We start from the raw sequence: 23745 nt of genomic DNA on the forward strand, positions 1-23745 counted from the left end.
GGAGCATAGTTTTTCAAAACTATGTTACAAGGTATGAGACCCCTTAATTGTTTGAAATTGCATCAAAGGTATATATAGCTGTGACTTTAGAAAACACAAAGTCAAATAAATACAATGATTCTTATTCACACAAGAACCATTTTCATGGTGATCATTTTTGTTGTATCGAAGTACTTTTTTGTACACAAGGGCTGGCTAGACTGGGAGCCAATAGTGTGCAGCCCATTCCAAACCCTTTTTTCTTTGCATGTCTCTCCCTGAGGAGTTGGTGCACTAACTGCTTGGTTTAAGGAAGTTCCTGTGGGTGGCAGCAATGTACAACAGGGTTGTCTTGACATCATTTCTATTTTACTTCTGTGTCAGTAAAGGCTTTGACAAATAGTGAGTGAATATCAAACCCTTGGTATCTTCGAACATTCATTGGTGCAGTAGACAAATGACTTATTGATCTGGGTTACATGTCCTTCTTTTGCATGTGCAAGATATACAAATACAAAATCACAAGCCACAACAGAGAAATTTCCAAACAAAGTGGCTGACAAAAAAATAAAGAAAAAATAAGAAGAAACAATTTTTAAAAAAGAAAACATCAGAAAAAGCACATAAAAATATGGTTTTCATAGTCAAAATACAGCAACCCAGTATAAAAAAAATAAATCAGTAAAAAAAAATAAAATACACTGCCAATGAAACTATGGTTGTGATTCATTTAAATATGGATAGCTTCTCCAGTAAGCTATCCATATTTAATAATCTGGCAATGCCGCCAATGTAAACAAACACGCTAAAAAGTGCTCTCTATATTTAATTTTATTTTGGATTTATATTTACCAGAAAATGAATGAAAGGTGAGAATTTTTAAACTAATGAACCAAACAAGTACCTTTAATTATTAGAAAAACATGCGTTAAAATTAATATATGTGACAAAGTATAATCACATGTGATAATAACAAAGAACGATAGTGTCAACATCTAGTGCAGAAATCTGAGGGTGAAAACCATAGTGAACATGGAGTGTATGAAGTGAAGGGATTCCGTTGTAGATGAATCAGAATTTTTCAAATGTAAAAAATGTTCGCGATTTATACATCTTGTCTGTGCAGGAACAACTGAGGGGCCTTTAGAAAAATATTGAGGACAAAAAAAAGGCGTTTTTGTGTTTTGAGTGTGTGAAGGAGACCAACCTGGATAGCGCTGATTCCAGCCCCTCTTTGGATAAAATACAGAAAATGATTCAAGATCTTCGACAGGAAATGAAAGCTTCATTTAATAAACCCATCAAAGATCTAAAGGAAAAATATGAAGAGACTAGCAAAGAAATGAGTGGGATAGTAAAAGCCATAACCTACAACTCAGAATGCATGGAAGAACTTGGAAAAAAAATTAATGACATGAAAATATATATAGAGCGAATTGACAAAGAAAATAAGGAGATGAAACTAGAAAATAAAAACTTGAAGGATGAAATGAAGGAGCTGAAAATAAGAGTAAACGACTGGGAGAAGGAGCAGGAAAAATAATATTGAGATTAATGGTGTTTTTGAAACAGCCTCAGAAAGTGTTATAGAAATTGTCGATGCTATAAAACAGGAGATTGGCATACAGGAAGAGACACCAATAAAAAACTTACACAGAATACCTACCAGAAATTCAGCCAAAAGCAACCCCATAATAGTGAGATTCATGAATGAAGATTCAAAAAGACTGTGGATACAGACGGCAAAAGAGAATCAAATTAAAGCTGACAAAATTGATACCAACTTCAAATCTAACAGGGTATATATAAATGAGCATCTTTCCCAGGAGAGCAAGCATCTATTTTACCTGGTCAGAGAGTTTAAAAGGACCTATGATTATAATTATGCTTGGACAAAAGAGGGGAAAATTTTCCTCTGGAAAACTGAAAACAACCATGTATAGAGAATTAGAGATGAGGAAGACCTCAGGAAGTTGAACAGAAATGACGAACAATGAATATATAAATAATACTGGACTGGAGCAGAACAAAAATTTTCTGGAGGAATTGACTGATGTAGATAAGTTTTTTAATTACTCTCAAAATTCTAAACAGTATATAAATTTCCTAATTGTAAATATACAAAGTTTAAAATCTAACTTTGATACTTTCCTTGCATTTTTGAAATCTCTACAAGTTCAAATAGATATAATATGTCTTTCAGAAATATGGGTGAAGGAGGATGAACTGTTCAATTATAACATTACTAATTATGAATGCATTACTGACTACTATTCATATTCTGATTGTAGAACATACAATAAATCAGGCGGAGTCGTTATGTAAATAAAGCTCTTAGAAGTACTAAAAAATCTAGCAAATTCAAAACTGCAGAAAGCATATGGATAAACTTCCCAGATTATGATGTTGATGTGTTATTACTCTATAGCACACATTATTTCACCACATCCCAATTCAATGATGAGCTTAAGATACTTATTCAAAACACAAGACAAAATATGTTAATTGTTGGTGATATAAATATAAATATACTTGATAACAATAACAAAATCTCTAATTACTTAGATATAATGGCTGTCGGTGGCTTTGTGTCCTTACAGGAATCTATTACTAGAGAAACTGAAGTAGGAGGCACATGTATTGATCATGTTTTTATAGAACGAAGAAAAATACTACACAAAATTTTAATGTGTTCAAAACTCAACTAACAGACCATTATCCAATATTAGGACAATGGTCAGCATGGAAATCGAGATACCCACTTTGGAAAACTTAATAAATGATTTAAATCGACATAAATCAAGTGGGTATGATGGGCTGACACCAAAAATGTTGAAAATTATTGCACTATAATACATTGATATCTCTCTCTCTTGGAAAACCTAATTGATTCTTCAGTAAGTAAGTCATTTTTACGATGAACTTAAGTTCTCCCTCGTACATCCAATCAACAAAAAAGGAGATCCTAATAATATGGCTAACTACAGACCAATCTCAGTTCTTCCAATATTTTCAAAAGTTATTGAAAAACATATAAATGTGCAACTAATTAGCTTCTTAAACCATAACAACTTTATTGTATGCAACCAGTATGTATTCCAGCAAAACAAAAATACTGAAATGGCTATATTAAAAGTCTGTAATTATCTAAATAATGGTTATAATAATAACAAATATTGCATAATAGTCTATCTGGATTTAAAACAAGCATTTGATAACGTAGACTTAAATATATAACAATAAAATTACATAAGGCTGGAGTCAGGGGACATGCACTTGAATGGTTCAAAACTTATTATTTACATAGACACCAAGCTATTACTATAAATAAGAAAATTAGCGATTACCACGAAACCAAAAAAAGTGTTCCCCAGGGATCAGTGTTGGGTCCCACATTATTCTTAATTTATATAAATGACTTTTACAGCTAATCTCATTTGCAGACGATACAGCATTATATATAGAAGATGACGATATAACTAATCTTTTAATAAAAACTGAAAATGACCTTAGAAATATCAATAAGTGGATGACAAAAATAAACTTAAACTAAACATTAGTAAAACAAAATATCAATGCATAAAAACACGAAGCATTCATCATGACACTGAAATTCATGTTAAAATCCATAGCTGTCACCCACAGGAACAACATAACTGTAATTGTCAACTCATAGAAAGAGTTTACGAGTATGAATATCTAGGAATAATCATTCAAGATGACCTAAAATGGAGCGCTCATTGCAACAAACTTGTCAAAAAACTTAGATTACACACAGTCCTGATATATAGATTGTAGACTTTCTAAAAGATATTTTCTATTCTTGGGTTTTCTCGATAGTAACCTATGGCTTATGTGCTTGGGAAGGTGCATACTGAACTAACATTGAAAACCAAGCAACATATATAATATAAGCATGATAATGGACACATATCGTGAAAACAATAATAATATAAATAGCTATATTTTTAACATCAGACAGCCAGTGGCGTCTTAACACATGGGCCCACCCGGGCATGGCCCGGGGGCCTCAAGAGAAAAGAGGGCCTCACAAAAATGATATTTGATTGAAATTTTTCAGAATTTACCTTGTAGGGCCTCAAAAAACCACTTGGCCTGGGGGCCCATGATGCTCTTAAGACAGCCCTGCAGACAGCTATATATTTACAGAATGATTAACTTCTTAACAAGAAACAACGAATGGTTACAGAGAAAAACAAATAGAACCTCGGTAAGACTTAAAAACGAATATCAAATACCAAAAACTAAAAAACATCTCTTCCAGAAAAGTTTCTCTTTCAATGCACCTAAAATAATGAATTTTTTCCAATCGGAGTACCAAACAACTAACAACACTAACAAAAAGTATAAAAACGTCTGAAATAATGATAATGATATTTTCCTAGCATTATGAAATGTTTTGATTGCTCTATTCCCCAAAGCAGAATAGGCTAAAATAAAATCTGTGACGTAAGTCGCAGAACAAATACCGCTACTGCAGAACAATATGGAAGTATTTTAAGAAGAAGTGCAAGAAAACACTATTATGGGGATTTTTACTCCAGAACATCTCCAGTCAGCCGAGGGCTCGTTGCAGAACAATGCGAAACATTCTGCTTTTGGGGCTCTATTTCATTTTCATGTCCTGCTAATATCATATCTAGACACTATCACATAAATTATGTCTTGCACACTGAATCACCTACAATATATATAATTCTTGAACTTTTTGCAAAACCTTCACAATTGTGAAATTACAATCGTCTATTTTATATATTTTTTTCCGATAAATTTTATCTCATTGCTTTATGTCTTCATGCAAATAGAAAACCTAATAACATTGTAATGTACTTTTTCTTATTTAATTTTTTTCCCTCTTATTTTGCTTGTGTAAACAGAGAAGATATAAATCTTATAGGCTTCCTGGACAATTGTCCCTTAGGGCCACACAGATGTCTTTATTGTTTGTGTGCGCTCTCAATTTCATATGTATATTTGTGTATTGTCAAATTAATAAAAAAAAAAAAGAAGTCCCATCCAGTTTTCCCATTGAAGATGTCGATCATGGGACATTGGAATTGATCCAATAGACATGGACATTTCATGACATTGGAACTGATTTCATAGAATCATGATTCATTTAAGTAAATAATGGCAAATTCACATTTATCATCTTCTGCAGTTGAGAAATTAAAAATGTTGATTTGCATCTCACACTAACAATGTGCTACAAGGAAATTTAGGTGGTCTAAAAAATTACAAAAAATATTTATCATTCCATAACATCATAGTATTTTTTCAATCAATTTTTCAACAAAATTCTAGCACACACACATTCAACCTTTATAATCCTGCAATGATAATGATAATCTAGATAAGACAACCATAATCTTTTATATGGGCATTGTATTATATATTGTTAAATTTTTTTGGTGATATATGATTTTATATTGGGTATTTTGGTTATATTTGACATCCACATTTTTTATAGGAAAATTTTTTCAGCCACTTTGTTGGGCAATTTGCTTGGGATGGCCCATGTATTTGTATTTTAAAAATATATACTAACCGATGTATACAATTTTTGCTCTCTAAGTATTCCATACCACAAGCTGCTTCCAAGCACATTTTCAGTTCATCTTCGGTTCTCAATGTATTCTTGTGAGTTTTCAAAAAATTGAGGAGAGATCCTCCTGAAAAGATACACCATTCAATTTTTACTGTTAACTTTGACTAAGGGTGGGAATTGATTAAAAATTTTAACGGATCAGAAAATTTTAATAAATTATTGATTAGTTATGTTTAAATACCATTACAAAATATGCAGTATTAGTAACTATGTAATATTAATTGATATACAAATTTCTTTTATTTGTGTCAAGTTACATGCAGAAATGCCAATGATGCGCTATGGTGTGTCAAATACCCAGAATTTCAGAAAAGAAAGCATGAAAATTTGGATCATGCGTCCCAGAGGAAGCGTTCTTTCCTGGTTCCCAGAAGAAAATAGTTGAGACAAAAAAGTAAACTTTTTCCTCCCCTTCTTTTTTTCTTCTTTTTACCAAAGTGGTTTTACTACTTTAGAGTACAAATGAACAATTTTACTGCAGGGGGAGCTCTATTACCAGTTTTCAAGCTACTCTTTTTGAAAAATCAAGTGATGTCACCGAATTCATCATGTGACAGTCTCCCATTGAACAAGAAGTAAAATTACTGTTCTTTGATTAATTCTTTTTCATAGTTCTAAAAACTAAAAATAATTCACAAAACTTTACCATTTTTCCTGAGCAGCTGTTACAAATACCCCTGATTGAAAAAAAATAAACAAAAAATATTTTGATAAAGTTGTTTTATTTTTGACAGATTCTCTTTTCGACCCATGTATGCAATGTTAAATCAACTGGAAGTATCTACGTTTGTCTTTGATTTAGGTCATGGATAACCCCTCCCGATTTCTGATTTGGGCTGCAACATATAAGTTCAAACTTTTCTGCTTGCGGGCCGCATGAAAATTAAACACAGGGATAAAATTTGAAAATTATCAATTGATGCTGCAATGATTTCTGCATAGTTACTACTGCACCACAATCAATAGTGCATTATTATATAATCTGATTGTGTTTATCTTTTACCCAGGCAGCCACTTTTTCAGTCTGCGGGCTGGATATGAGAGTTGGAAACAACTTGCGGGCCACAAACAGATACATTTATCATGTTGTAAGCACTGGGTACTTTCTTAAAAACACTTTTTCGCGAGCCAGATGGATTCTCTTGGTGGCCCACTCTCAGGGGCTGAAAGTTTCTGGTTGTCCCATATATATGGGACTCTAGCCCTTATACAGGAGTGGGAGTGGTGCGTTGCATTGCATATTCATTAATTATTGGGGGAGCCTTAAACACCTCTCAACCTCAGTTAAAGTGCTTATGGTTTGGGGGCTGGAAGTTGTGCACCCTTGGTTTAACCAAACATCTTGGAGTATTTTTGTAAATCTAAATTTTTTTGAAATTGCACAGTGAGCCAAATTAATTATCCAATGTATCAGATTGGCTTGTGGGCCGTAGTTTGTGAACTTATGCATTAAATTACAGTGAAACGTTGATGTAACGATACTCTGCAGACAAGAAAGAATATAGTTGTTTGAAAAACTCAGCTTACATACTTACCAGGGTTGGTAAAAAAACTGGTTTTTTTTGGTTTAAACCAGGTTTTTTTTGTTTTAAATAGTATTAACATTAAAAACAATAAAATTTCTGAAAAATCATTCAAACTTCTAATAATTAATCAAAATAAAATGTTTATTAATGTAATTAACACTATTCCCATATTAATCAATCAATAAATATTTCTTACATTTTAACAAAAACCAACTTTTGCAATTTAATTATTTTTTGGTTAACACAATGGATTACTTCGTGTTTGAAAATTCTTTCAATGTTGTTATTAATCACATAATATATAAAGATGTTTTCTCCAGTTACTTTCCGTATGCTTAATTAGGAAGCTATTTTGCAAAAACTATAATAAAAATTAGGTGAATACAATGCATTTAATGAAGCATAAATAATGCAGATTAATTAGTGATGATTTATGATATACAGAGTGATCATAATTAAGGTTCTGATTTCAAAACACTGTAAAAAAAGAATGAATGTCAGAATGACTTGAAAATTGACATGAATATTCCTGAAAAAATTCAATTTTATTTGATAAAGGGGAAAAAATACTTAAAAATATGAAATTTATGACATCATCCAACATGTGGGAAATTTGCTCACAGAATGGAAACGATAGACAGTCATGGCAGAATGATACCTTAATTATAGCATTTCACGATTTCAAAATTCATGGAAACATCACAAAAAACGAAGTAATTGAACAAATAACTACAACTTACTTATTATATAGAGTATTTTTCTCTTTTTAGAGAATCTTATTGGAGTATTTTTCTATTTTTTTTCTGGATTCATAAATATCACTTGATAATTTTCGTCGCAACACAGCCATTTTCTGCACACAAAATCAAGGTCTAATTAGAATGGGACTTATAGTTTACTGCCAATTTCATAAACAGCAGCGTTCAACGTACTGGTTTTTTTTGACATACATAGCTGAGAAATGTGTGTGTTAATCCCTTGGTTGGCAGACTTCCTGCAGTAGCAAGCATTTTTTTTTATTCAAGGGGTTCATACACATATACAAAGAATGAAATACAGTTTGTAGCATACCTACTGTATATACAGTGTGCATATGCATTATATAATGTCATAGGAATGCCTGAACCTATCTGGCTGCAGCATAAAAAAACAACAATACAAGGGTGTGTGCACATACAAAAATCTTGTTCTAAACACAGTTGTAATATATATAGTATTGCACCAGTGTTGCAACCAGGGGAAGGGAAAAAACACTTTTACCATTATGGCTGAAATTCCCCCACATAAAAGTGTTAATGTTTTAAAAAATTTCAACTATTATTACCTGGCACAAGTTCCATCACAATCATAATAGGTTGCTTCTGAACACATATTCCAATGAATTTCACAATGTTAGGATGATCATACTGTTTCAAAATTCTACCTTCTTGCAAAAACCTTTTTTTCTGATCATCAGGCAAGTTCATTCTGCATGTTTTCACAGCAATATCTACACCAGATGTTCTTAATACTGCTCGATATACATCTCCAAAATTACCCTGATCACAAAAAATTAAGAACATTCAACACTAAATATTTTGTTAAATGTAGATGAATGGAGGCATCAAGAAAATTATCTCAATTATTCAATATGAAGTAAATCTAACTAGAAATACTTCAAAGCCAAAAATACCAATACATGCATATTTGTTTTGAAGGCCCTGTTACAGTATAATTACAGAGTATAACCTCTGTATCTCGAAACTCTTTATATCTTGAAATTACCTCGAAGAAGAAAAAATCATCCCCACTCATTAGAGATAAGCAGAAGTAGTGAAGAGACAGAGAAGTAAGAAGTATTAATTAAATGCATTCATATAGCTTAAATTCACAAAATTTATTTAAAAAAGTTTGAATAAATAATTTATTTTAAAAAATATATTTTTCTGCTGGAAGTTGGGCTCAATTTTTTTATTTTTCTGAAGAAAACCCCATCCCTATTTTACCCATGTTAAATTCAACAAACTTTATGTGATTTCATCTTATGCAATTATTTTCCTAAACAGATTAATCACATAAAACAAGGGATGTGTGGCATAGACACGAGGTGTACTATCACCCCCTCCCTTATTTGAGGAGCCTGTTTCTGCTTATGCTAATAATATAGGCACACAAAACTGATAAACATATTGGGGTTAACACTAAACAAAAAAAAGGGTTGCGCTACAGATAGAAGACAAGGTTTGAAACCAGTGAATCTCAGTGATAAAGGATGAAATTAAGTGGTTTTTACGTGAATTCTGGCAATTCTGAGAATAATGCTGAAGATGATACTCAGAAATTACTAAAAACACTTGAATCTTGAAATTTCATTTTCTAATTTTGTGGAAATGGTCAGTTCACCCACTAAGCGCAATTGTTCCAAAATGTTTCAAATTTTTTCTGTTTTTCAAATTCAAATATCTCAGTGAATATGCACTTAAAAAATATGCACCTAGAAACATCATTTGATCATTTTTGTCGCACCACGGTCATTTTCTGCACACGAGGACTAATTAGACCGAGACCTACAATTTATTACCGATTCCGAACAGCAGGCTGTTTTTTATACTCCTCGAGAGGTTGGTGCGCTAACCCCTCGATGGGGGACTCCCTGTGACAGCAATTTTTTCTGCGGCCATGTCGCTGTTTTTGTTGTACCCCTGTGTCAAGAAAATTTTCTGACAAGGAGGAACCGGGTATCAAACTTGCGACACCTCTAAACATCCTTTGGTACTTTAGGCAAGTATCTTATCGACCTGGGCTACCACGCCCCACCTAGAAACATGAAATCTCCTTTGTTGGCATCAAGAGAGACAGGGCAACAACTTTTTAACTGGGTTTGGGGCACACAGAGACTGTATAAAAAGTTAATTTTTTTATTTTAATAACCAAACAACCTCTTGAAACATGAATGACATATCTAAGTACTACAAGTTATTTGGAAACTTTTTCGAACTGGAAGTATACCTCTAGGATCAATGATTCGTGAATAAAGTGCCATATCTCTTGTGTGCTATATATACTAGCTACAATTCCCGGTGCTGCCCGGGTTTTCTTCAATTACTGGAAAGATTGAAAAAGTGACAAACCATTGCAAAGGAATAAACTATTATACATAATATGGGCAGTATTAAAGAAGCGACAAACCATTGTAAGGCATATACATGTCTGTAATGCATTGCTAGGGAACCATGGAAACCAAAGTAAACATTCCAAAAGTGATTGTTGAGGCCCAGGAACCATTGTTGCCTGACAGTTTTTTGTCCAGCTTTGACAAACTTTTAAAGTAGCCTATCGTTCAAGTCGGGTCCCGTTTGGTATGTATGCAAAATTTGACGACGATTGATCAAAAATTGTAGACTTGCATATAGAACATACACACAGACAGAAAGTCAATTTTATGTATATAGATTTATTTATATGTACTAATATGATCTCCCCACATATTTCCAAGAGATCCATATGATCTTTTCAAGGAATTTGTTACTGTTAGTAGACATCCATACCTGAACTGGAATTCGAACCCAGACCTGCACAGCCAAAGGATAGGTCACTAACCATTTGACTGCCAGGTTGAAAGTAATTTATCCCAACCATTCTTGCTCAATGAGCAGAGGTATTGTTGCCCATGAAGAATTCAACAAAAGTGAGTTGAAAATGAAAAATGGTAGAATAAACTTGATTGGCAGTAATGGTCACACAATTCTGTGGTTGACACCCAACCTTCCAGAAATACCAGGGCAGGACCCGTAGCAAGAAATTTCCTCTGGAGGGGAACAACAGGTATTTTGGGGGGGGGGGGGGACTGACAGTACAATAGAGACACCCATGTGATTCTATATATATATATATATAGACAGCCAAAGCCGAAAATCAGCCAGTTGACAAATGTCCGAATTTCAAGTTTTGGCCAGCCCTATGTATCGATCTTTATATATCAATCCCTAAGACAGTAGTTCTCAACCTTATTCGACATGCTGAGCTTTTTTTGGTATACAATTTCTATGGCGGAGCCCCATAGGTCAATTTTTTAATCATTCATCAAAGTTACTGATTTACATTTGTTATTTAAAAATATTTAAAATTATTTTTTTCAAATTTACTGTTTTTTTATATTTCGATTGAGAGCATCGGTTGAGAACCGCTGCCCTAAGATATTGATATTCTGATTCCTTTGATAGCTAACCATGATTATAAATGACCATAACTATCACAAAAAATACACCAATGTGGAGACGAGTTTACAATCATAGGGATTGATATATAGGAACCAATCAAAGACCGAAATTCTTTGGTATTAGACATTGGTCTACTAGCAAATGTCCAAGGCTTTGGCCATAACATATACAGACATGCCAACATTGGCTTTAAGTTTATCATGAGTGATGAATTTTCAACTAGCCATGGGGGGGGGGGGTACCCCCAGGACAACATAAATCATATTATAATAAAAAAAACCACTCAAAAATTATATTTAAAAAAATTAATTGAAAATTCATTAAATACAGCAACTCATTACCACTGAAACTTAGAAGGCTCAGGCCACATGAATCGCCTCCCGAAGCACCTTTTTGAGGTCACAGAGTCCCTTAATAATTCATGAATATTCAATTCAATCCCAACCTGCCTATGCCCTTGTGGGTCTTATATACGCACGTCTAGCAACCCTAGACCCCCCTTCCCATCTTCTTCGTATCAGAGCTCTTACAGCACCTATGACAAAAAATTCTTCCAGACACAAATCTCGTGAGCTCGACCATGCACTATGCAAATGAAGCCGAGCTGAATCACACAAAAACCTATTTTTAGCCCACAGCGTTGGGCAGTTTTGACGGAAAACAGGTTTTTGCGCATTTGGACATTGATTAGAGTCGTGGGTTTGGACACACCTTTGCAGATTGCATTCCTCACACATACAAAATAGATCGGCTCCGAGTTTGTCTTCTCATGAACTCTCTCTCATGCATATACAAATTTATCGTTATGGTATAAATGTAATAATCAATGTTATGGATCAATGTAATTTAAAAATAGTAATAATAAAAATAAGTGAAACACTACAAGAAACTCAAAGACCTGATTTTTTTAAACAAATTTCCATAGTATTGAGAGTGTCTCCTGTAGTTCCGTAGTTTATTGTGACCGTCCATAGAAACTACGGTCAATCCGTAGCAGTTGTCAACTCTGCATATATGTCATTTTTTAACATTATTAGGGGAACTGGATCCCCAGATCCATAATATAATGCTACAGAATTATACCATGGGACTATAATAAATGAACAAAATGTGTTTCATACCATGATACCCTCACCAGACTCTCAAACTGTATTCACATTGAAAGAATGATGTGTGCCTTCATAGCATTCATATCAAATTCTTTGCTGACTGTTGTTCAAAACAAAGCGTGGGATATCACCAAATTACCTTTTTAAAATCAACTACTGTCAAGTTATCTCCTTCCTAGCACCACTGCAGGTAATTTTGATGATTTTTCAGAGAAAAGAGAGTTTTCTGCGTCAGAGTTGTCTCAGTGAACCTAATATTTCTGATTCCCTTGGCATTGTTCTGATAGACATAAGCCCACATTGAAAAGTTCTTTGCTAGTTGATACAGTGTAGAGTTCTCTCTTATTGTTATAATAGACTTTTGAAAGAGAGATGAAGGCAATAAAATTCTTGATCGGTTGTTCTACAATCACAATTTTGCCCTTTGGGCATGTACATCAATTGCTGATTATGTTTCAATAATTAAAAACTCGTGATGACATTCACTCTGATGATATCTGACTTTTTGATATATCAGTTAGTTGTCTTATCCTGAAAATAGTGGCTACAAAAGGATGGGTTTCAACCATCCACCGCAACCAACCACCCCTTCTCCTAAACTTGGATAGGTCCAAGTTTTATTATAGGTCCAAGGTAAATTTCCCTTATTCTGCTTCAGTACTCAATGCTTGCATAGAAAAGAATGTTGGTAAAAGTATTGTGAACAAAAGTATGTCAGATGACAAATGTATTTTGTATGAGCACAGCTTATGCCGACATTCAATATAATTTATAACAGGTTTCTAATTCACTGGCCAGTACGTGTATTACAAATCACACATGGTTACAGCTACTCGACATCAATGTGTCCTGTAAAAATGACAATTAGTTTTAATCCAAAAATGGTTTGGTTATGCTACTTCATTTTGAGTATACAGCTTATAAGAAAATATAAGATGACATTTTTTAGCCTATTTATATACACGGTAGCCGCTCTTATCATCATCAACACAAAAAATGTTTCAAATGTTATCATTCTTAGAAGCGAAGTCAAAAAATGTATTTGTGAAAAGTTGCAAAATTTAAGTTTTTTATACAGTCCAAAGGTCCAATAAATTATAACTAGAATTAGAAAGAATCAGATCAGAATTATAAAGAATCATGATGCACACATTCAAACAAAAATAAATATATTATTTTTATAACCAAAACTGATCAAATTATTAGATCTGATGATAGGTGAAGCACTTTTTGCTAAGAAATAGAAGTATCATTCCAAAAACTATTTGGAGACAAACTCTTTTAACTAATTAATTCATTTGGACAATCCTATGTCTGAAAACTCCTTATGTCCTCTCAGATTTCCATGCTCCCATGCCCTCCTCAGATTTTGCTTTTGGCGAAAATCTTGGTTTGGAACCTGCGATTGCACAATGGTAATTGGCTAAATGCAATTTTCTAAGGTTTTCCAACTTTGAGTTGGCTACTCCCTTTGAAAAAATAAAGCTCTGTTTCTACAATGATCACAGAGACCTACAACACAAATATGTATACATTAAACTTCAAATCCACACATTTGCATTTTGGAGGATAGGTAGCACCACCTACTGAACACAAAACATGCCAAACACTGGACACACACACAGGCACACTGTTAAATTTCACGCAATAATGCTCTGACGTAGCTCCCGTATTCAGGTGTGAAAATATGTAGCAGTTAAATGGTAGTAGATCATCAGAGAGGGAAAAGAAAATCATTCTACCAGGAAATCACTTTGCAAGGATTTATATGAATAGGGAATCAGAAGATAAGCATCAGAATCACACATTTGCTTTAAATTCAACCAGAAGATACTATTGAAAGAGTTAATAAGGTTTTCTGTGAAATGAAAAATCAATCAGAAGAGAATTTAATTGGAACGTTTTTTATTAATAAATACACGTGCCTAAAGGTGCGCCTACCTTAATTATATTTGTTTTAGATTTATTACATGTGTTAAATTCCATAAATTCTCAGTGTTAATGGGTTTCTTTGCGAGCTTTCCCTACTAGTAGACAATGAAAGTATAAGAACCTAGTTATAAGCAGGGTTGGGTTTTTGACATCACAAGTGTCAAAACAGGTTTAAACTATCAGAAACTGGTTTAAATTGTGAAAACACCATAATCTCAATGTGTTAAAATACTTGTTTTTTTGTCGAGTAGATATGTTGAACCACCATAAATATTTTTTATGCAGACTACAGTTTGAAATATTAATTTATTATACATAATTATTAAGTACAAAATATTAATTTTGTATTTTAAATTTTTTGGTCAGCACAAAATTGCATTCTGTAGCAAAATTTATTTACTGCTTAGCATCCCATAAGAGCAATACATAAGTAATTTTACTCATTTATTCACACTCACAATATATCGTAGTACAAATCCAAAGTTCGAAAATACTCTCTTGATTGAAAACGAAATGGCAAGACTCACTCTAGCTAAAGCATTGCCAGTTTCGCAAGTTGAGATGCAGCATTAATTGCAAAAACTACTGCATTTAGTAATTCCCATCTACTAAATCGTAGTATTAGACATTTCTGAACTAAGAAATGATAGGGGAAAGTATATATAGTTTCATCAGCTTTCATATCCAATCAGCATTGACGAAGAGCATTTTCTAATTTTTTTATGCTGCCCGATTTAGAGCCATATTATTTTGCAAGTTGCTGAGGCCTTTAATTTATATTTGGTTGCAATGTTATTTCCAGTAAGAATAAATACTGTTTTAAGTATCTGAAATTTTCAACGTAATTTAATAACAAAAATCAACATTGTGTATATAAAATAAACATTCTATACATATACCTGCTTGAAAAATAGAGTTGTAGATTAGTATGAGAATAATATTGCTTAAAATTATTCTGAAGAGCGTAGAAAATAATTTAATGATTATATTAAGTATTTATCACTGTGATATAATGTTGTCATTTTAAACATTACATGCAATCTCAGAGTGTTTATTTTGAATAAGAATTTATAAAGTGAAATTCATTATTTGAGGTTTTTGATAGTTTTTGACACGACAGTTTAAACCATCAAAAACTCTGTCATGCATCAAAAACTTCACAACCCTGGTTGGCAAGTTTATATGTTGGTAAGTTGAGCTTGTAAATTAACCTTTTTGCCAATGAACCTTTGGATTTAACATGTTTTTAGAAATGAATTATTTAATTCACAGGGAATACCAGCGGATGATGGGAGGTGGGGGAGAAGACCATACTTTAATTTTTTTTAGAAGGACCCACTTTCATTCAAAAAGGACCCATGTAAATTAGAGTACAGCAGCATCTCTGGACATAAGATTATATAAACTGCTTATCCTATTATCTGGTCCCCCTCTTTTTTGAAGCTTGCACACCCCATGAGACAAGTTGAATAACAGGAGCGTGATCTTCATAACTTATAACTTGGCATTCTATCTCGGTACTTGGCAATACCTTTCTTGTAATGCCAGATGAGCAGTGTATGCATGGTTAGGTGGCAAAATGGGAACTGCAATAAGTTTATGGTGTCTAAATCTTTACTGGTAATATTTTTATAATCAAAATTTGCAAAATAACTCTATTTTTGCTATAAATTTCTTACTTAAACTTTTACTCTGTGATTAAATGGACAGAAGTTCAAAATACACGATTTTATAATATGATTTTCTTTTATGGAATGTCTCCTTCTTACCTCAACAGAACTTTTTATGAAAAAAATACTTTCATCATAACCTGTTTTTGAGAATTGAAGCTTAGTTTATAGATTCCAAAAAAAAACTACCAACAAGTTAAAATATTCTCTACTCAGAGCTTGATACTTTTTTAATTGAATAAGCAAATTTTTGTGGGAAGAGGCAACACCACCAACAACAGTGGTATTGGAAGAGGTCATCCGTCTTTGCGCAAGATGGCCATTCCCATGAACACTTTTCAGACAAATTTTAAATAATTTGCAACTACTTGAAATAAATTGGCTTGAAAAGTCACAAAAACTCACAGCATATGCATAAATCATACAAAATTTCATTGAATATTTGCAAAACTATTTCTCATCAAATTAGTTTTTGAAAGTGCAAGAGTTGGACAATTTTCATTCTGAAAACAAGACATGAAAAAAATTACCAAGTGACCCCAAAATCATATTCAGTTGAAGAATTCTCTCTCTCCAAATAATCAATTTTAAAAATATTAATTGTAATTGTATTAATTTGAAATGAAGCACAATGATGGTGAACATTCTAATTTACATGGATGATTCATTTTTAGCCATTAAAAGGCAAGAAATGTACTCTTTTTAGAAACAAAAATATTGAGCACAGGGTGTTAAGTGAAGCATTTAATTGACTAAAAATTTATATTTAAGAAAAAATGCAAAATGATGCTTTCATATGAAAGTTATATAAATAGATAATAATACACTGACCAAATTTCATATTTATAGCTTTAGCGGTTTTGGGTCAGCGATGATGAATGAATCAGTCAGGACATTTTACTTTATATATAGAGATATCTGGGGGGTCTCAAACTCAATGTTTCTCAAGATATTATGGAGATGGGGGCAAATATTGGTGCTCAAGTCCATGGGCTGAATACAAGTTAACTGCACACAAATGTAAAGTTAAAAACAGATAAATACTGCACTTTTTTAACCAGTCATCTGGCTACACTGGGATAGAATGTCACGCCAATTTCTGACATAATTTAGAAAGCTAGTAATCAAATACTTCAATTATTAAATTTGTTTTTATTGATGATTTTAAAAAACAGTTAAGAACATGGTGTGAACACTCAGTTTCAATGTATTCATAAAAAATTTTAATCAAAAAATATATTTTATTAGCTTCAAACTTCCAAAAAAGGGAAAAGAAGAGAAAATTTAGGTTTTTACATTTACTGTTATAAAATTTGAACACATTATGTTTCCGATTTGATTAGAAAATAATGTGGTTAATGTCCTATAGAATTTTTTGTGGCACACCTATACCCTCGTGGCACACCGGTTGAAAAACGGTACCTTATGTTATATTACAACAGATCCGGAATTTCAACTCAGGCCTGAAGGGCATTTGCTCCACTTTTGGGGTCACGTTTTTGGAGCTTCCTGGTTTCACTGACTGACTTCGTTGGGATAGGATTAACCTGAATGGGGGGTCTGGGAGGTTTACAATAGGCTTAGGTCAGGTTTTTATTCCCAGACCAGGTAGATGGCAATGTGGGTTATATATAGTTAATGATAATAATAACAGTATTGATGGGGAACTACCCACCTCTGACTTCGATGGCTAGTGACTCTCTGTCAGAGTACTGGGACTTAATATTATGGGCTCTGGAGGGGGTTCAGATGTGGCAGTGATTCCAGTACTGCCAAGGGGTAGTAGGCGTATAGGAGTAGGATCCACCAATTCAATGCTCCTCATCCTGCTCCTCTCTTGAGGGTCATGTTTTTGGAGCTTTCCGGTTTCACTGATAGGTGGCTTCATTGGGATAGGATTCACCTTAATAGGAGGGGGATCTGTGAGATTTACAATAGACTTAGATCAGGTTTTTTACTTCCAGACAAGGTAGATGGGAATGTGGGTATATAGTTAATGATAATACTAACAGTATTGATGGGGAACTACCCACCTCTGATTCAGATGGCTTCTCGATTGATACTAAATCACAGGGCAAATTAAAATGTATACCAATAAATGCCAGGAGATGGATAGTAAGAAAGATTTTTTAGACACTATGATAGTTGTGAAGGGCCTAAACCTTGTAACCATTACAGAAACTTAGGCAAACGATGGGGATGAATCGTTCTTAATCATCTCAGGATACGATACCTTTTTCAAAAATAGATCAGGCAGGAAAGGAAGTGGGGCCTGGATTTACTTGAAACCATTTTTGCGGCTCGAGAGTGTAACATACAGAGTAATGGTATTGAAACTACATGGGGTGAGCTTGAAAATAAAAAGCGTATGTAAGCATAAGAAGTTTGTCATATTAGAGGAATACAAATACAAAAGCCACAACAGGCAAAATGCCCAAGGAGGTCGCTGAAAAAAATACGTTTAAAAAAAATATGGATGCCGAATACATAAAAAATTGTAACAGATAGGATGAGCTGGAATCGAACCCATAAGTTCCAGATTGCAAGTCCTAGGCTACGCTCTACTAACTGCACCAGAACCGACTGCCGGGTATCAATTGGGTATTCATTACCTGGGTATCTTTTGGAAGAACCTATCAGTTAAACATCAATATGAGAAAGGCTTTCTTAAGTTAATTTAGTTAATTTTTTATATCAGCAGGTATCAGAAGCAACTAGGGGAACTTCCATTTTGGATTTAGTTCTCACTAGTTCAGAGGACTTTCTTGATGATGTTTTGGTGGGGAATGAGTTTCCTTCTAGTGATCACATTGTGTCATTAGTTTTCTCTGTAACTTTTCTTTGAATAAAGCTGATAACAGAAAAATGGTTCCTTGTTTTCAAAGAACTAACTTTGATATTTGAGAGAAAACAGCGGGAGTTTCAAAGATTGGTTGGAATCAGTTGGCATGGTATGCCAATGGGAAGAATTTAGGGCAAAACTATCCTCTGTTTTATATGACGTCATGCCTTTTGTTCAGAAAAAGCAAGTTTGTTTGTTGCAACCCCTCTGGTTCACAAAAAAAGTGTGTAATCTTTATCTTGAAAAGAAAAGGGCATTTAGAGAGTATAAAACTGGAACAGGTGACCTGTCAGCATTTACTGAAAAAAGGACATTGAGGATGGTGATTAGATAAAATAAAAAGGTACGTCAAATAAAATACGTAAGCGTACACGTGTGTGTAGGCGGAGCCAGTAGAGAAACAGGCTTTATAAGCGCGAGTAAGTTAAGACGCATTTCGTTCGCTAGCACACCTCAGCGAATTTCTTGGTGTTATTTTGCAGCAATCGGTTAATTTCAAATTGTAACAGTAAAAATGAGTAACCACCAATGTTTAGATGACGAAATGAGGTGGCGAATTGTGGGGAGGCTAGAAGCAGGCCAATCTCAAGTCCAGATTTGTAGAGAGTTCAATTTAAAGCCCAGCGTCGTGTGTAACTTATGGAAACAGTTCCAGGATACTGGATCCATCGAGAGAAAGCCTGGGCAAGGTCGTCCAAGAGCCACGACGGCCAGAGAAGATAGTCATTTGTCAATTATAGTGAGGCGTAACAGGAGTGCTACAGCTTTTCAGCTCTCTCGTGACTTGTATGCAGCCACAGGAACCCGTGTATCAAGGGTGACTGTTTCCAAAAGACTTCATGAGAGAGGATTGTTTGCAAGAAGACCTGCTGTTTGCGTCCCGCTCACTTCTATGGACAGGAGAATCCGTTTATCATGGTGCAGAGAGCATAGAGATTGGAGTATGGATCAATGGGCGACTGTTCTCTTGACTGATGAGTCCCGGTCAGCCTAAGCACCGATTCTCGCCGTACGTTCATATGGAGAGAACCAGAGACCCGCTACCTACCCTCCAATGTCCGCGAAATCGACCATTATGGCGGAGGAGGTTTAATGGTCTGGGCAGGCATCATATTGGATGGCCGCACACCTCTCCATGTCTTTGAAAGAGGCACTGTGACTGGTGTGAGGTATAGGGATGAGGTCTTGGAGCCCTATGTTCGCCTTTTCAGGGGTGCAGTTGGCCCCGAGTTCATTTTAATGGACGATAACGCGAGGCCACATAGAGCTCTTCTGCTCGACGATTTTCTAGAGAGTGAGGATATTCGCCGGATGGATTGGCCAGCCAGATCTCCAGACCTTAACCTTATAGAGCATGTCTAGGACGCTCTGGGGAGGGCAGTTGCAACTCGCAACTCCCCTCCCGGAACCATCCAGGGAATGAAAACAGCGTTGCTGAACGAGTGGGACCAATTGCCACAGGAAATGATAAACTGCCTTATTTCAAGTATGAAATCACACTGCAAGACCTGTATATCTGTAAGAGGGGAACATACCCCCTATTAACCCATTTTTTTGTTTATTCTGCAACCGCTGTTTCATACCTTTCGACTCCAACGAGTATTACAATTATTGAATGATTATTTGTTTTGTATTGTATCAATGTATGTACATATCAAATTTCATTAAAATTGGTACAGTAGTTCTAGAGATAATCGACCAAGTCTGCAAATTCTCTTAATTTCTTACACCAGTGTAGATCATTATTAGGGAAGGATTTATGGGAAGGTAACTGTAGAAAACAACGAACACAATGGTGACATAAACTATTGTTCCAATTATAGAACTCACAGTTGCAGCTGTGTAAAGTGGTATAGCAATGACATATGTCAGTTTCTTCAAGAACTGACTTGAGGAACATGTAACGGAGGGTATATGAATGTTACTTAGCAAAAAACTGATTTCACTAAAATGTAACATAGACCATTATTCAGCCAAATTCTTTACTTGAATAGCTTTTTGAATGATATGTGGCAAAGTTTGAAACATTTTTTTTTTGGAAGTTTCCTCTGAGACCCAACAGTTTAGGAATCAGAAAATTGGACAACGATAACAGAATCTCTTGTATATCATAATAATTTTGCAGGGTTCATACTCATTTTCATAAAAAAATTTCCGACTTTTCCAGGTTTTCCAATCAAATTTTCAAAAATTCCAGGTTTTTTTAAATAAAAAAATTTATATAAATTAATAAAAGTTTACAAAAAATTAATTATAAAATCATTTATATTGATTATAAAATCATTTATATTAATTATAAAATCATTTATATTAATTATAAAATTAATAATTTTAATTACAATATCATAATGACATCATAATCATAGATTTTTTTTTACACGTATTTATGCTTTTCAAATACGCCTGATGGAAAAGAAAAATGGAACACAATTAAGAAATGAAAGATTTCCCTTTTCTGCAATTTCAATGCCCACAAGATTTAAGCCTTTACAGTTGTTTCCTTTGTGACATAATTAGTCAAAGATGTAGTTGGTTTCACTACATCAAAATTCTTTACAGTTGGCTTGCGTAAGCGCTAGAACAAGAAGTTTAGCAATCGGGGGTCATTCACTGAACTCCTGATTTCACATGCTTGGCATGGTTCTGGATAACTTATCTGCCCATGTTGCTCATGTTGAGAGTTTTGCAGCAAAGCTGACACCATGATTTATACGGGTCGTTTTTGACTGCTTCGATCCAATCAGCCTACTGACGATTCATGCTTTTATCCGCCCACACAAGTTTTCTTACAACTCATTGTTTTCAAATAAAAATATCCACGAGAAAATCAAAATATATACGTGTGTCATCTGCCATTGCTAACTGACGTCGACTTACGAAATTATCGCAACTGAGCTTTGTACCCATGGCTTTCTACGATGTGCAGTTATGATGTTTCTGGAAACACTAGAAAGAATTACGAAATCCTCGTTCTTCCTCGGCAGTATCTGTAGTTTTTTGTGATATTTTACGGATTATCTATATTTAGAATGATATCGGAATTCCCTTTTTTATCCCAACGAAAATTTTTTTTCTCTTTACTATTATTTTCTTTATTGATCATTTTTTCCCAATCAGATGACAATCATGACGATTTTCCAGGTCGTTGTCTGAAATTTCCAGGTTTTAAAACAAAAATAGGCCATTTTCCCTGATTTTCCCCAACTTTTTTTAGTAAAAGCATTTTTCCCTGACTTTTTCAGGTTTTCCCTGACCCGTATGAACTCGGTATTCCTTAAGTCATTTCAATGTTTCAAATTTTAGTTTATGCAAAATCAATAAGTAGTTAAAGAATCATTTGTTGTGCCTTTTATGCCACACACACATTGACGAGATATCTCGCTTCCTTGAAAGTCTCTTATTCTAGCATTGACAAGCCCAGATATTTTGTAGAGTTGATTTCTCAATGGAATGCTTTTCCCTAAACCCCTTAGACCTGCTTGCACTTGCTTAAAATGGGAAGAAAGCCTACTTCTATAAAAAAAGAAATGACATTTTGAGGAGGATTTACTGATTTTTGCTGTGCCACTTAAAGGGTCATGATCTTTTTTCTGCCTGTCTTTTGACATCTTTTCAACATTTTTCTAACATCCAGCTTTGATTTTGCTTTATCCAAAGAAAACATATTCTAAAAGCAGTAAAACATCTTACAGGCGTTACATTATTTATGGTTAATAAAACGAAAAATTATTTAAATAAGGCCAACATTTGAGCGAATGTAACCAATAGGCTTATTAATTGTTGTTTTTTTCAAGTCTCTATAAAACTTTAATAGTGTCATCCCGGCCTAAGAAATATTCATACAGATGCATTAATGAGTTCACTTACCCTTCCAATCTTTTCTATCAGTTCAATGTCATCATTATTCAATTCCCATCTTTCTCTTAAAATTGCAGCTTTTAGAATGGCACCAGATCTTACAGTAACTGGTTGTCCAGAATGAAATTGATAAAGAATCAATTCTTGAACAGAAGGAAATGATGGACCTTCAAACCTAAATTTAGACTGAATCAAAATGAATAGAAACAATGAAGTACAGAAAAAAATTTATCATAAAGTTAATTAAACAATTCTTTTAGAAGTTTATTTTAAAAGAATTAGGCACTCGTATTGCAAGGTGTTTGGCATGACTTGAATTTAAAGTAAATTTTGTTTTCTTATGGGAATGATTCAGTTTATGTAATATAAACACCTACACTAGTTTGATCATTTTTGTCACATCAGGGTTATTTTATGCACCCAAAGTAATAACTGCTAATTAAACTGGGACATACTGTTTATTGATTTTGAATGGCTTTTTCTTTTGCCTCTCTCAGAGAGGTTGATATGTTAACTAATCTGTGTGGGGACTTCTTGTCGAAGCACTTTGCTGCCATTTCTGTGGTACCTCTGTGTCAAGGAAGACTCTGATGAATGAGTAGGTATCAAACTTGTGATATCTCTAAACATTATTTTGTAAAGTAGACATTATATTATTAGTCTTATTGAATGGGCTACCATACCATACATATTGCTTGACAAATGCTAAGAAACTGTGTTATTTTTTGTTATACCTAATGATAGACATCCTTCATAGAACTGAAAGTTGGCACATGTTTAATAGACATCCTGAAGTATCTTTATTATGCAAACTGGAACAGATATCGCCACATGACATAAAAGATAAGCAAAAGGGAAAAATTGTTTTTACAGCAATTGTAAACAGTTATGAAAAGTGTTTTTCCTGCTGGAAATAAGGGCAACTATGATTTCTTGAATATGAGGTGCAACCTCCTGAGACACTGATGCACATTTGGCATGTGTTGTGCATACTGTCCACC

The 23745-nt window shown here is 34.0% G+C and overlaps 1 protein-coding gene across 4 annotated transcripts in view; it reads right to left on the bottom strand.

Annotated features, from left to right (window-relative positions):
- The window catches only part of FER (tyrosine-protein kinase Fer), a 132500-nt gene that overhangs the window by 12749 nt on the left and 96006 nt on the right, over positions 1-23745 (bottom strand). For all 4 annotated transcript variants that reach the window (XM_089239241.1, XM_089239243.1, XM_089239242.1 and 1 more), the window contains 3 exons: positions 22754-22930; positions 8459-8672; positions 5549-5672 (listed from right to left, as the gene is read on the bottom strand). In XM_089239241.1, the coding sequence (XP_089095367.1) occupies positions 5549-5672; positions 8459-8672; positions 22754-22930 (515 nt within the window). The remainder of the gene's footprint in view (positions 1-5548; positions 5673-8458; positions 8673-22753; positions 22931-23745) is intronic.

This window comes from Pholcus phalangioides, unplaced genomic scaffold (assembly GCF_987345545.1).
Source record: "Pholcus phalangioides strain wild (caught in Gottingen) unplaced genomic scaffold, Ppha-v1.0 ptg000011l_1, whole genome shotgun sequence".
In the NCBI taxonomy this organism is placed as follows: Eukaryota; Metazoa; Arthropoda; class Arachnida; order Araneae; family Pholcidae; genus Pholcus; species Pholcus phalangioides.